Source organism: Dioscorea cayenensis, chromosome 9 (genome assembly GCF_009730915.1).
Source record: "Dioscorea cayenensis subsp. rotundata cultivar TDr96_F1 chromosome 9, TDr96_F1_v2_PseudoChromosome.rev07_lg8_w22 25.fasta, whole genome shotgun sequence".
Lineage (NCBI taxonomy): Eukaryota > Viridiplantae > Streptophyta > Magnoliopsida > Dioscoreales > Dioscoreaceae > Dioscorea > Dioscorea cayenensis.
The window spans coordinates 26,831,731-26,847,091 of NC_052479.1; the positions used below are offsets into that span (position 1 = coordinate 26,831,731).

A 15,361-nucleotide genomic window follows, 5' to 3' on the forward strand; every position below is an offset into this window, starting at 1 on the left:
TTTGAATTCAATTCTGTCATTGTTTTGCGTTCAATATTAGCTTAGGCTTGTATGGAATTGAAATTGATTGGTTGTTAAGGGCTAATTTGGGGTTTAGATTTTAGTTTTAATCGAAAGTGAATGTTCCAGTTGAGTTGAGTTTGGGTGTAATTTGAAAGGAAGTTGTGTTTAAGTTGAACTAAAATTTGAAATCAGCTTAACTTATTCTTCTAAGAAAAAGCTTAAGCTTATAGGGTGATGCAAAGACTTACTATATTCTTATCAATAGTTACTAGCTTAACTGATGTGGTACTATTAGTTACTATATTACAAGTCACCCTTTGACCATCTGATTAGATAAATAAAAAGATTAAGTTAAGCTAGAGTTCTAAATTTATGTTAATTTACAACACAAGTTTGGCATATATCTATTTGGAAATTGATTTTAAATGAAATCTTACATTAACTTTGATTTTTGTCATAATATGATGGGGGCCTGTCTAATTTTTGTTAAATAGAAAATGATTAGATATTTCCTGAAATTGTGGTCATATTTAAGTGAGAATTTGACAAATCAGATTTCAGTGGGTCATTTAGTTTCTTGTAAATCAATCAACTAAATCTTTCATATTCTAGGACTAAATGATTGGAAAGGTCAACTCTATGTTGATTCTTGTTCCAAATTATATGAAAAAGTTCATTAAAGAAGAAACAACCATTATACTGAAGTCACTGATGCGTACGGCAAGTGCACGGGTCATCAAGTAGTAAATAAAATATCGTTCCCACGAGGACTATGCTGTTGATTACTAATTTCTTGCAACTAGAGGTTATCTAGACAAATCCGAATATGAATAAGAAAAATAAATAGAACTAATTGTAATTAAAAGTAAAATTATTAAATTATGGTTGGTGGCCAGGAGGGAGAATTTAGAAGTCAAGGCTTTCTAGGATTAGGGTTTCACCGCAATGATGAACAAAAGATTTTATATGACTCTTTCTCTATTTATCTTAATTGTTTGAAGGTGGTTTATCCTAAAGTTCTCACTATTTTTTTTTAAAATGTAGCGAGTTATCTAACTTAGATCAACTCCTACTTGCGTGGTAATTAAATCTAATTAGACCCTTTAAGTTTCGTGATAACCATTGTTTCTTAAGAAATCCAAATTTATGGTTTCAGGTTTAATCCTAGGGTTTATAACACCGCAGTTCACGCTTTGGTCATCAAAGATTTAAAAGGATTAAATCAAATGGAATTTAAACATTAAAGTAGAAAGAAGAGTTGATATAAAGAATCTTTGTTCATCAAGGGGTTAATCCCTAACCCTAGAAAGATAGATCTACTCACTCATGTTCGAGTTACAACCCATGATATTCAAACTAAGCATCAAAAAATAAAAAGAAATAAAGGAAAACTCAGTTTGATCAATGAGTTCCATAATTTAAAGTCGATAGATATTCAATTAATTCTTGATCTCCTCTGCCTTTTGGTGTGTGCTTTGGTCTTCTAATGCTTCTCAACCTTGAACTCTAACCCTAACAACCAAAGATTCCTTTCTGAAAATCCTCCATGGCCTTATATAGGATGAAATAAGCTAGGGTTTTCTCTGCCGGCCATGCGCCATTTGTGTGGTGTGCACCACGGGTGAGTCATAGTCCTTTATGAATTAAGATCTTGCATTGTGATATATGTGTTAGGAATTTGTAGGGTAGCGTGACCTAAATTCCATTTAACAAGAATGATATAAAATTAAATAAGAGGGTAAAGTAAAGAAAAACAAGACAACAAAGTTTATACAGGTTCACCCTTAAATGGGCTATATTCTATTTCTTGCTGTCACTGTAGTACCACTATAAAAAATTGTTCAAAATTGCAAAACTACATACAGTCTTTCTTTGGTGTGCCACACCTTTAAGAATACTCAAAGGATTTTACAATAATTTTACTCAAGAACTATCATGCTCACTCTCTCTCTTGTTTTCTCTCTTGTTTATAAGAACACTTGTGAACTTACACATCAACATCTAAAGATCTTCCCCTTTTATAGGCAAAGATTTTAGATAAAAACAACACATGGGTGGCTCTAATTACATATAAGGGTGGCTTCAAAGTCAAGAATAATGGCTACCAACTATTAATATGAGTTTTTTTTTTTTTTTATTTTATATATATATATATATATATATAATTTGAACACATGGGTAACTATATTTATCTCCATTTTTAAACAATATGCCCATGGTGGTTGACACTAGCGGGCCATGTTCCTTGATGTCTTCTTGTTTTGTACACTTATATCTCCACAACTTTTCATCTCTTTTCTTCTAGAATGCTTCAAATAATTATATAATTGATGTCGAATTCCAACCATTTGCATATAAAGCATCAAAAAGCATAGCCCGAACCAAAATGTTAATATTCAAGCAAAAATATTATGATTAATGAACGAATTAGACCTAATCCTTGTTTAAAATGTTATAAGATTTTTCACTTAACAGTCACTAAAAGATCAAGTCATTTGGGGATAAATAAGGAAATTTGAAAGTTAAAGTATGGGGTGTGCTAGTATATAATAATCTTCATTATACTAATCACTGGTCTAGAATTTGAGTAATCTAATTTCGGTACAAATGACCATATGTGTTGCATTATTGTAATCAGTGCTTGAGTATCTACAAAGCTGATTAGTTTTTATTATAATGGGGAGTTTGAGAGATGGATTCCTATGACTCCGATGATCATCTCTGAAAGCTTCAAGTGCATTTGAACCCACTAAATCATTGGTCTTTGCCAATTGGATTTTTTGATATTTACAAAGCATATTTCATCATGGATTATTGTTTCCGTCATCTTCATCTTTGGTCTTGTGTGTCTCTCTTTGATGCAAATTTGGCTGTAAATATCACATATTGTCACTCCAGTAATTTGCTACATTTATCTAGGTTATACTTCAATTTCTTGGAAGAGAAAGAAACAATAGGTTGTTGCTAGGTCATCCACTTATGTTGCGCAATTTTCGATGGTATTTATCATAGCTAAGGTCATTGGCTTCATTGGCTTTTTGGTGCTTTTGGTTCCCCCAACCAAGCCTATGCCTGTTTATTGTGATAATCTTATAATGATTGGTCACAGGTTAGGTTTTTCATGAGCGGATAAAACATATTGAAATTGATTGTCACTTTGTTTATCAATATTTGCCTCCAGACACTCACTCTTTCAAACTTTTCTACATATTGCTGATATGTTCACAAAATCTCATGCTTTGGTTCAAATCAAGTTGTTTTAGGCAAACTATTGATCTTCATTGCGTCATTGAGGGGGGATGTTGAAGTAGTATTCCTTGATATTCATGGTTATTTATGTGTGTATGACTAGTTAGACATATATCCTTGTTTAGTTTAAGGGCTAATAATGTCTTTTGAGTTATGTTAATAACCTTAAAGGGCTAATAATTAACCTTCTATTTGCTTGATGAGAGAATGGAGGCCTTTATTTTGCAATTGGGACTAATTTTGAGTTTGGCTTTTTATTAATGCATTTATGGTTCTCATCTTCTTTGATGCTTGTTTCGATTTGCATCTAAGTTTTATATGAATTCTACATTCACGATTAAAAGGAAATTAAGTCTGCATGTTCCGTCCAAAGTGGAATCGTCGTTCCATTCTTGTGGGATGCGTGTACAATAGATTGAGCATGTATTTTGTTTTCTAATTAATCTCGTATGCAGATTTGAGGATGACAAGGACATTAGTGCTTTATTTGAAGAACTGTGGGAAGAGAATACCAGCAGTGAAAGAATGACCCTTCAACTTTATTTATCAGAAATAGTTTCCCTTCTCTCGGATTGTATGTCCTCATCATCATGGGCAAGCAAGAGGAAGGTAAGCACACATTCACTGCAGACTATATTTTATAAATTGATTTCAGTTATTGCATCTGGAGTTTTGTTGGTAGCAGTGTTAATCATACTAGCTGTTTTATCAATGAATCATTTGAATTGATTTTGGGCATTTCCATATCAACCTATTTCTGCAGTCAGCAAAAGCAATAACAAAACTAAGTGAGATTATGGGCGAGTCACTTTCTTCCATGCATCAAAACCTGTTGAACTCTCTTCTCAAGGAACTGACTGGCCGCTATTGGGAGGTATGTAATCAATGATGTTTAGCATTAGAGTTTCCTCTTATGTTTTGAGCTGATCTTTTGTGGAATTATTTTTTCTTTAAAACAAAACTGTAAGCATTTGTAGGCGTAGCTAACAGGAAAGTGTCATTGGCACAATATTGGCTGTTTTCTAGCTGCATACTATCTGTAACGTTTTTGATATCACTGAGGATCTAGGAAAGTGAGTTAACATCGCTTATATTATTAACTGTGGAGATCCATGCACACCAAAAATCATTTTCTGCGGGGATTATACTCCCAGGTTACATACTTCACAAAATAAACCAAGAAAAATATGACATGCCAAATTCAGCAATACTATGAGATGAAGGATGAAACAAACAATATTGCCATACTATATGTCATATGTCATTCAAACCACAAACTAAACTGAGAGAATAAGACATAAATAAAATTCATAATGCATATAAAAATCAATTCTAGTAAGGATTTGTATAATGTTTTGTTAAATGAGGCATATGAAACAAAAAACAGTATCAAAATTTAGTATTGAATTGAACAATGGTTAAAAATAGGAAAATATTCATTGTTTTTGTTTACTTCTACTTGGTCATCTAGCATCGAATAGGTTAATATGCTTACAAATAACAATAGTAACAATATAGTAATGATATTTCCTAACTGCAAGTTGCTGAATGTAGAATCATTCTATCACTGTAGTAAAACATAAGTTCCTTGTCTTAGAATAAAAAGAAAATCAGTCATGGTTGTGATGTTATATCGGTACCAATGCTTCATAATAAAGAATGTTGATTTCCAAAAAAAAAAAAATGTGCTTTTCCTGCTTCATAATGGAGATTCTTGAAGCCCTTCCCTATCTGTACTGATGCAGTGCATAATAAGGTACCAATGTCAATATTAAAGATGTGGTTGAATCTTACTTGGAGATGCATTATCAATCTAAATTTGGCAAGAATCACTCAAGAAAGAAAAAAAAGCCAAAAAAAAAAGTCAATAAGCAAGAAATGAAAATCTCTTGGCACAAGTTAGGGGGACTGTTATATTTCTATTTATGTTAAGAGTTGATTCCCCACCCAAAATTACTACAACTATAGTGTTTTCCACATTAGGAGTTGATATGCTTAAGATTTCTCTAATGTCTATAAAAGGACCAAGTACCATGAAAGTAGCAAGTCTTGTCTTTTTGGTGAGTGAAATGAAGTTGTTTGCTCTTCATTATTTTCTGTGATTTTCATCATTATTTTTCAGCCTATTATATTTTACATTTTAGCATTGTTCTTCTAACTTTTTAGGGGATGTTTGGTTCTTGGGTTATAAGATGCCCTTACATAAACAAATTCCTGGGAGTTTAGTTATCATGGATCGGATTTGTAAGAGTATTAGAGTACTATGTTGGTTTGCGAATAATTCAGTTCAAAGAATGACATGTATTTTACTTTGAAATGTTTATACTCAACATTTGTACGATAATATAATTATATCACGAAAGTAAATTCCTCCTTTTATTTTAAGAATATATTTAACACAAAAAAAATTAGGCTGTTGCTATTAAAAAGAGAGTATAGACCTAAAAGGAAACTCTAGGGAAACTTGCTTATGTACCCCTATAAAAGTGGATAATTTCTAGTGTACCTGATAAAAATCATAATTGCTTATATACTCTTACGAAATGTTTTTGTTTGCTTATATATTGTTATGGTCGAAAATCAACTTACAAATTTTATCAAAATTTAAATTAATTATTGTTTTGTTTTTGTTTTTTGTTTTTTCTCCGTAATGAACGAAGAGAAGAGAGTAAAGAGTAGTTCAGTTTTTTAATAAAAGTTTTTGTTGACCTTTGATTTGAGGGGTATATAAGCATCGAAGGATGATTTGTAGGGTTATGTAAGCAAATGTCATTTTTATAGGTATATAAGCAACTTGTCATTTTTGTAGGGCATATGAGCCAAAAACCCCTTAAATGTTCTTATGCAATTATGAAATGTCTGCATAAAATTAAAATATGTCAAAGTATTCATTTAATCTAGAAAGAAAAATATATCAAAATATATTAAAGGGTATTCTTGAAATAGAAACATTTGTGAACTTTCTAACCAGATAGGAATGCAACATTCCAAGGTATATGGTGAGAATCACTTGATGATGGCTTGTTGGAAAGTGAAATCGTTGAGTTGTTATATTCCTGGGAATAATACTAAATTTAGTATCTCCTAAACGAGTCATTGTATGAGAGTTGTTAGAAATTCATTGGAGAGTGAAAATTATATCTTACCATTTATTTTCAACATTGATGTTGGGTTTTATTTTGGATCCTTTATCAAGTTACGAGTCTTTGAAATCCTCCCATTGGTGTTTTGGAGTTAGAGCATAGTTACCAGATTCGCTAAGTCCCCCACCGATCTTCGATCTAGATCGCTCGTACCCAATCGGAGTTCGTTTTCATTCTGAATCGATTGGGTACGTGATCTGAGCCGATGAAAGAGGCGTATCAAAATTAATTAACTGTAGATTTTATAAAAATCTATCTAAATAATTTTTTTTTAAATAGTTATAGATAACGCTAAAATTAATTAGGTTTTAAAAGTTATTATAGATAAAATTGTTATCTATTTTTAAATCTAGTATAAGTTTTTAAATTATTTTCTAATATAAAATTTTATTACATAAAATTTTAACCTATACATTCTTTAAAATTGCAATAAAATTAGTTCTTTAAAGTTTGCTTAATTCATTTTATAACTTTAATTATAATGTTCTTTTTTTATTAAATGTTATTCGTATGCACTTTTGGCCGACTCGGAAGTAATTTTCAATCGTATCTTGAATCAAATTAATCGTACCAACTAAGCCTACCCCCACTGTATTGGATACACTACAAGCATCGTTTCTTGTATCCGTACCCGTCTCGCGACTTGGATCGTACCACGTTTCTGGTAACTATGAGTTAGAGCTTGTTTATATCCACCCCTGCACTACCCTGCACTTCACCATCTAACTAAGTTGAAGTGAATTGTGATTTGTTGGTTAAAGTAGATGACTTTGTATTATTTAACTCATGAACGAAATGTAAGTAGATGGAGAGGAAATGTAAACACTTGATACATTAATGTGGAGCAAGTATAAATCATAGTTTTAGAATTTGGTTGCTCTTGGATTTGTGTTCCCAAAAAAATTTTAGTTTGTCATTTTTCTGCAATTTCAGTTTCAGTAAAGTTTTATAAATTTCAATTATTAATTTTTTTCTATTGAAACATTAATATAAAATATTCTGAATTCAAAGTATTCATGTAAATATATTATCGGGGTTTGTTTGCTCTTTGGAGTTATGAGCCAGTTGGCTTGTCAATGTGAATGGTGGTGTGAGCCTCCTATCCTCTCTGAATCCTTTCTTTCTGCTTGAGTTGACAGACAATCATGAGCCGTACATTGACTCTGATAGTTGCCAGAGCAAATCTGCTGTCTCTTCTTCTGCAGTAATTTGGCACAAGTTGGCTAGGCTAGTATAATTTGGGCTGAATTTTTTTCTTAATTGGTGTCAGTTATGGTCTAATTGAGTTTGATCTATCCAAAATTGCTCAGTTTCAGTTGTGCTCAAATGAAATAAATGGGGGAAGTTTTTAGTTCAAGGAGATTTTAAAGCATAATCAAAGAATGGTACCAGTAGTATCAGCACATCTATATTTGCAAGTGGGACATATGTGACTACTGCTCATTTGTTCTATTAAAAGCTACCTGCAGTATTCCTGTTTTGATGGATTTATGGGATGGGCCAGAGATCTTATCATCTTTGTCACTTAATTGAAATAAAACTTTGTAATGACATAGTGACCAATATGGGTTACAAGTCCCATCCATGATTTGTCATCTTTTGAGACTGGATTCCAACCATAATTAGCATGTTGATGAATGAGTTAGTTTCATAGACTATTAGGTAAGAAACAGATCCTAATTTTATGTAGTAAGCACTCAAGTTATTGCAGTTCGTGTCCAATCTACCATCTTTTTGCGATGCTGTGGTTTCTAAGCTGTGTAAGTCTAGAGTCCACTTATTCATTGGGGCTGTAAGCTGTATAGAACTTGAGTTTGGACTCCTAATCTTTATAATAGGATACTGAGAGATGTGATTCATGAATAAGACTCGCAACTTGTGGTGATGGTGGTCTTCCTTTATATTGTACAGTGTGTTAGATGCAAACCAAGAATATATTATTGAGCCTGATCCAACCTAAAAGTTTAAGCTGATAAAATAAGTGACCCAGATTTATTTATTCATATCCATTTTTTCCAAATTTTACCAATGCAGGACTATTAGTACCCTAATACGCCCCCTTGATAGGTGATGGTCTAATTAGCTAGCCACGTTGCAAACAAACCAAACAAATCAAACCCTGATAACGTGCTCGATGCAAACCAAACATATTATCTTGGCTCGATTCAACCCAAAGGCTTAAGTTGATAGGATGAAAGACCCAGATTCGTATGTCCAAATCCATATTTTCCAAATTCCAAGTTAACTTATGTAGGGCTAACGGTTATTCTAACATAGTGCAGTGTAATCCTAGCATTGAAGATCTCTTACTTCCCTTTTTGAGTGTCTTCCTCTGGTTAAATCACTTAGAAACCTATTAGTCACCTTCCTTGTCCCATTTGGTTTTCACTAAAATCTCTCGTACAGTACATCCAACAATTATGGGAAAACAGAAAGGAAAACTGTTAGAGAAAATGCTTTCTATAAAATCTTTAAAAAAAATGAAAAATTTGGAATGACTTGTTCTAATTTTTTCAAATTTAATAATCTGTAAATGAAGAAAAATTAAATCTACCCATGTTTGAATAGTTTTATAATTTATAGGTTCGAATGCATTGGTTACGGAAGTTTATCTCAAACATGGTGAGAGGAGCATAATCTAGTACCTACCGATATGGTATATAGACAATTGCTCTGTATGTCCTGTGGACCTCTCTTAGAACTCCTACTTCTGCCATATAGTATATTATCTGAAAAGTAATGATATTATTTGGTTGTAATGATAAGCTCTCATGTAGAATGGGGCCCTTTTTGTTGAGAGATACTCAGAGTAACTTGAACGTGAACTGTGAAGAGACAAAGAAAGAGTAGTCAAGAAAAACCAGAGAATAAGAGAATTAATATGTCTTCCACACTTCAGATTGAATAGTGCGTCATAATTCGTGCACAATTCTGAGATACAATATCGGAAGCTAACTGAAGACTAGAAATTAAGGAGCTAAGAATCAAATCAATCAGACCTAAAATCATGGAACTTCCTAAACTAAATATAGGAAAATAATGACAGATTCATTTACTAATATATATGTACAGCTATACAATCCAACATTGAGGAACCCAAGCAAATCATTTTGGAGTATTGATAACTACAATCCAATGAATAAAATTGAACATGTGTTTCTTGGTTTGTCATCGTGCAATATTTTGTGTCTTTTAAATACTCTATTTATTGTATTGTTATCTGAAAAATAAAATTTTGTTTTTTTCTGATTGCAGGGTAAAGATGCTATTTTATATGCAGTAGCATCGCTTTGTTCGTCTTGCCATGATGCGATATTCAATGAAGACGCTGCTACTCCAAATGCTATACTTGGCTTGATATCTTCTGCATGCACAAAAAAGGTTAAATCTTATCGTGAAGCAGCTTTCTCATCTCTAAAGCAGGTAAACTGTTTTCGTAACGAATTTTCTGTTGATATTCTAGCTAATGTTGATGGCATATGAATATACTAATGAATTGTCATATTATCTGCTGGATTAATAATCTTGAAAGTTAGGTAATAAAGGATTTGTTGTGCTTTCCTTTCGTAGATCATGATGCTTAAAAGCTGGTCATTTGATCCTCTTCATTTAGTTTGTTGTTTTTCATTAGAGCATGGTTTTTTAAGTTTTGTTGAACCAATATAGAGTCCTGATTTTCTGCTAGCCAAAGTTGGATCCAGTTGAACTGATTTCAGTACTGATTTTGTTTAATTTTTGAAAGAGCATTTAATAATCATACTTTGGATAGTTTTTGAAAGGTTTGTTTTTCATACCCTGTACAATCATGAAGGTATTATATATGGCTCAACAGACTTTCTCATTTCATATATATATAGACCTGCAAAGTTAATGCAATGATTCATTTAATTGGCAAGAAAAAGAACTTTATGCCTTGTCCTTCAATGACATACAAATTCATAGGTTTTAAATCTGTCTACTTTCAAGCATCTTAATTAATGGGAACACTGTAAGATGACATTTGTTATGTGAGATAAAAATGGACAGAATAATACAAAGATTTTTGTAATCTGTTTGTTGCTAGGGAGATAGGACAAAACATGACATCCCTGATTCAGTCTGTTTTACCAAGTACCCCTTCATCTTTTGATCTCTCTGTAGACATATATCAGATATTTTGATAATATTGATTCTAACACAATTGCTTGAAAGGCTACTGTATTCAACATTTTTTTGTTTAAATATATTCTGAAATCCCATTTGTATAGTTTAGAACAATAATGACTATGCCATGTTATTTTTTTATGTTTATTTTTTATTTTTATTTGTTATATATATATTGCATATGACTGTTATGTTGTTGGATTGTCAATTTCTTTGTTTGTTTGTTTGTTTGTTTGTTTCTTCTTCTTCTTCTTTCCCTGAGATCTGGATTCGCATTCGTTTATAAAAAGGATCATTGTTATAACTTAATGCCCTTGCTGCTAGTAAAGTTTAAGAATAGAAATTGATCCACAAGCTCCAAATTTTCTTGGGTGTACAACTTACCTTTTCAAGGTTTAACCATCTGGATATCCTGATTTGAGTTCATACCGGATTGTACGCCAGGGATCATCATGCTTTCTTAAGTATATTAAGTTTTTAGTGACCAGTGCATGTGTTGCAACTTCTTATGAAGGTCTTTTGCAGTTGAATTATGTCCATTTTACTTTAAGCAGACTAAATTCAGCTAAATTGTTTCAGGTCATAACAGCATTTAAAAATCCAGAGTTCTTCAACAACGTCTTTCCATTATTATATGAGATTTGCAATCAAGCTGATGTCCCCACGCTCAGGAATACACCTTTGATGACTACTGCTGAGGACAAAGGTATATTATGTTTTGTTATTAGCCTCATTGTGGGTTAAATTATATCGTATGCTAAATAACAACAAACCATTTAGAGAGATTTAGTATGTACATACTATCTTAGTGGATTTAACTAGTGTCACATGCTTGCATTTTCTGGGCACTTAGTGTGCAATGTTCACATGAAGTTTAATGTATTATTCTTCTTTACTCATGTAAAAGCCAATCAATTGGTAATGTCTTTGTTAATTAAGTGGGAACTGTAATTGCTAAAAATTGATTGGCCTACCTGGTCAAAGAGGCTTGAACTAGAATCAGTAGATAATCTGTTCACAATACCAAGTGAACCACCAGAATGCTCCACTTGAACTTGTCAGTTCAAGTAAATTGTTTAATCTCAGTTAACCACATAGCTATTAATCAATTTATCCGGTTGGAAATCATTTATAAAAGCTTTGCTGGTGCTGATATATTTAGTCCCTGCACTCTTGAATATCAGATACTGCTTTGGGCTTCTGGCCAGCATATTACGGAGGAAGCGTTGCTACATGCTCATTGTAATTATGCAAGTGGGAAAGATGTAGTGGGACAGGTGGTCTACTGTTTTCAACTATTTGTACCTTTGCAAGGGCAAAACTTGGGCATCCTAAGAGGGGCTAAATATTTGCATTTTCAAAAAAAAAAATTGATTGATGATAATTTGATTAATACCTTATTAGCATTTAATAGAAAGTCTTATGAAATAAATATTTCCTTATTCAGTATCTTGGTTTTTCCATTTTGAAAATAATCTACTTGACAGTATCTTCCCTTCAGAACATAAAATTTTAAAGATCTAGTATTTGTCGGTTGTTCATGATCAGGATGAAGACATTGTTGTTGTAATACACAAGTTTTCCCACTCCTTCTCAATTGTGTCTGTTAAAAATAACCAATCTTCAATTTCGAATTATTAACATATCTAGCATTTATATTTTAGTCTGTGTTTCTTTTGTTATGGTATTATTAGCTATATGATAGACTGTCCGAAAAGTTGAATTCAAGTGTGTTTTGATTTTTGTTATGGTATTATTAGCTACATGATGACTGTCCGAATAGTTGAATTCAAGTGTGTTTTGATTTTTGTTATGATATTATTAGCTACATGATGACTGTCCGAAAAGTTGAATTCAAGTGTGTTTTGATTTCCTCTGGGACATTAACTTCATCATGCAAGCTAACAGATTTTCATTTAAATTTTCTTACTTCAGGAGGGGATAGTACTGAAGACTTTTCTGCCTCTCTTGACAAAGTTTTAGATTGCATGACATCAAGCATCCAAATTGCTTATCCAAAAGATATACTTAAACATCAAAAGAACTTGCTGCATGTTCTTTCGTCTGTCCTATCACACGGATTTAGCTGGACAGGTATATACTTTTAAGCCATGGAGCTTGTTTTGCCAGTCAATGGACCACAGTTTTTATTGTCTCTGACTGTCACTTTCATCTGTAACTCCTTTGACAGTTAAAATGTCAGCTTTTTCAACAATTAAAGCACTTTGCTCAAAGTTGAGCCCTGTTTCAGAAGACAAGAATGAATTTTCCCATGATGTGATTTCCTTAATTCAAGAGGTAGGTGATGACTATTTGTAGCATTAATTTACCCATCAGTTTCATTTCTCTCTTGTTCTTTCTTTTTGTGTTCTTGGTGATTTAACTAATGCAATTACGCAGATGTTTCACAGTCTGACCTCAAAAGTAGTTGAATGCATTCACACAATAAAGATTTCCCAGGTATTTTTTTCTCCAGATAAAATGCAATTTAGCTAATTCATTTTATTCTTCGTTTTTTTCTTCTTTTTGATATGCTCTACAATTAATTGCTTCTTACCTGTGTAGTCTTATTTTTGTTTTAAATTCAATGCAGTCATTTTTTCTGCCTTTATGTTGGTATCTTGTTGCCTTCTCTTGCTGCTTGGCACGTGAAGTGAATGTGCTGCTTTAGTGTAGTTTGTTTGTTTTTAGATTGTATTTGAGCTAATCTCTTCATGATAACTAAAACAAATGTTTCTTTGTTGGATTCAGGCCCTTAGAGAATGAATCTATATGCATGTGATTATTTATCTACATTTGTTAATATCAACAATTTGAATTAAAAAATAATTTACATCCCCAGATTAGAATATTGAATATTGATGTCCTATAATTTGGCTATAATACCAAACATTATATCCTTCTATAATTAGAATAGTCAATCTACCAAATATTTTCTGTAAGACTTCACCTTACTATTGGACTCCTTGTAGACTTTTTACCCTATCACGGTAGCAAAGCAATCCAAGCTGGCTTGTTTGACCTAGACCTTACTGATGCCAAAAGGTCTTTATATGATATTTGCACAAAATATGTGGAATGACACATTCCTGAAGTGGTAATTAATGAGAGATTATCTATTTTTTTTTTTTTTCTTGACAATGATTATTGAAATGCCACTTTGGAGTATTAGCTAACAACTGTTAAAACAGTGAACTTACATGGAACAAAAATTTAATGCCATTGGTAACATGCGGTAGCTTCCTCTGAACACTAAATATGCCATAGCTGAATTTCAATACCAATGTACAATAGAAGAGAGCTAGAAACAAGTACTCCATGTTGAGAAAAACCAGCAGGAATTTTTATTGATAAGTGTTAATTCAGTATTTGTAAAGGTCCTAAAGTGTGCAGATATGAGTCATGTGACACTTAGGATGCGTACTTTCATCTAACTGTGTGGTTCTCAGTACAGTCAATGCGTACTTTCACCAACTATTTTGTTAATTTGGTATTTTCTGGGTTTCTGCTGGGAACTGCCGACTACCAAGCATACACTTCACAAACTCTTAAAGAGAGCTACTGTCAGGATGCTCTGCGTTGAGATGTTGAATATTTCTGTGGCAAATTCCTAGAGTTTCGCTTGACACTGAACATTAGAATGCACACAAAATATATGACTGGCATCATTCATTTCATGACCCTGTGGATACCCTTGGTCTTTGTTGCTCAGAGGATACTGATCTAATATACTAAGCCAAATGATAATAATATATAATAATAATCTAGCTTAATTTTGTTCTTAGATGCATTATTGTTCATGTTCACTTATTTTCCTTTGATGTTCAATGAATGTATGATAATGAAGTTTAACAAAATTTAGTATTTTGTCCTGATTTTGGAAGGTATTATTTGTGATTATTTTCTCTATTTACAATCCCTGGTACTTGATGGACTATCGTGCAATTTCTCCTTGATTTTAATCTGCTTTCTCTTTTCTTTCTTTCTTTCTTTTTGGTTGGGGTATGAAAAAAGGTGGATTATATAACTTTGATGACTAACTTTTTGGTAATAAACCTCCTTAGGTACACATTGGTGCTTCAGAGTGTCTATTGGAAATAAGCAAACTATACAGCAAATCTCCAACACTGGATAAAGGCCATGAGATAAAGAGCGAGCTCATTCATCTCCTGGAGGTTGAAAAAAGTGAAGAAGCCAAATCCCTGCTCAGAAACTGCATACAGATACTAGAAGATCTTGAGCAGCAAATATAAACATGACTTCAGAATTCTAAGTTAGATGCTATTTATTTACGTAAAATTTTCCTCCGTATTGCACAAAATATGATTGACTTCATTTGTTACCTAAAGTTCCCTGGGAATAAATTCATCATTTATATGTCTTGATTATCTGTAAATGATGGATAATTATAATTTATTGTAACATTTAAACCATTTATTATGAGATTTTTTGAACTCAAGTGAGTAAAACTAGTTGATTACAAATTGGGCGCTCAGAGGTATGCTATTTGAAAGCAGAAAACACTGGTAGTTACGTTTGCTTGTTGCAGTTAAGTTGACCTGCCTTGGTCAAAAAAATATCGTCAGAGATTGGGAAACTATGAGGACAGCAAAAAGTAGTGCTCCCTATTGAATTGATTTGCAAATATTCAGAGAAAATTGGTAGGTTCACTGAATGGGTAGAATTTTGATGCTTGGGTTTGTGAGTTTCCATTCTTGTTCAGTCTTTTGAATACTGAAGTAGCTAGCTTTTGTTATTGTTTGCTTTCAAAAAACTCACCGCAGTTGGTATTCTATTATTAGATTAACCAAGTTACATATATA

The 15,361-nt window shown here is 32.5% G+C and overlaps 1 protein-coding gene across 1 annotated transcript; it reads left to right on the forward strand.

The window, feature by feature from the left end:
• Nucleotides 1–3,689: 3,689 nt before the first annotated feature.
• On the forward strand, nt 3,690–14,978 carry LOC120268257. The gene is made up of 8 exons (XM_039275700.1): nt 3,690–3,861; nt 4,016–4,126; nt 9,651–9,818; nt 11,118–11,244; nt 12,474–12,632; nt 12,730–12,836; nt 12,939–12,998; nt 14,603–14,978. Exons 1-8 carry the CDS (start codon nt 3,778–3,780, stop codon nt 14,789–14,791), a joined length of 1,005 nt encoding a protein of 334 aa, XP_039131634.1. The 5' UTR covers nt 3,690–3,777; the 3' UTR covers nt 14,792–14,978.
• Nucleotides 14,979–15,361: the final 383 nt, after the last annotated feature.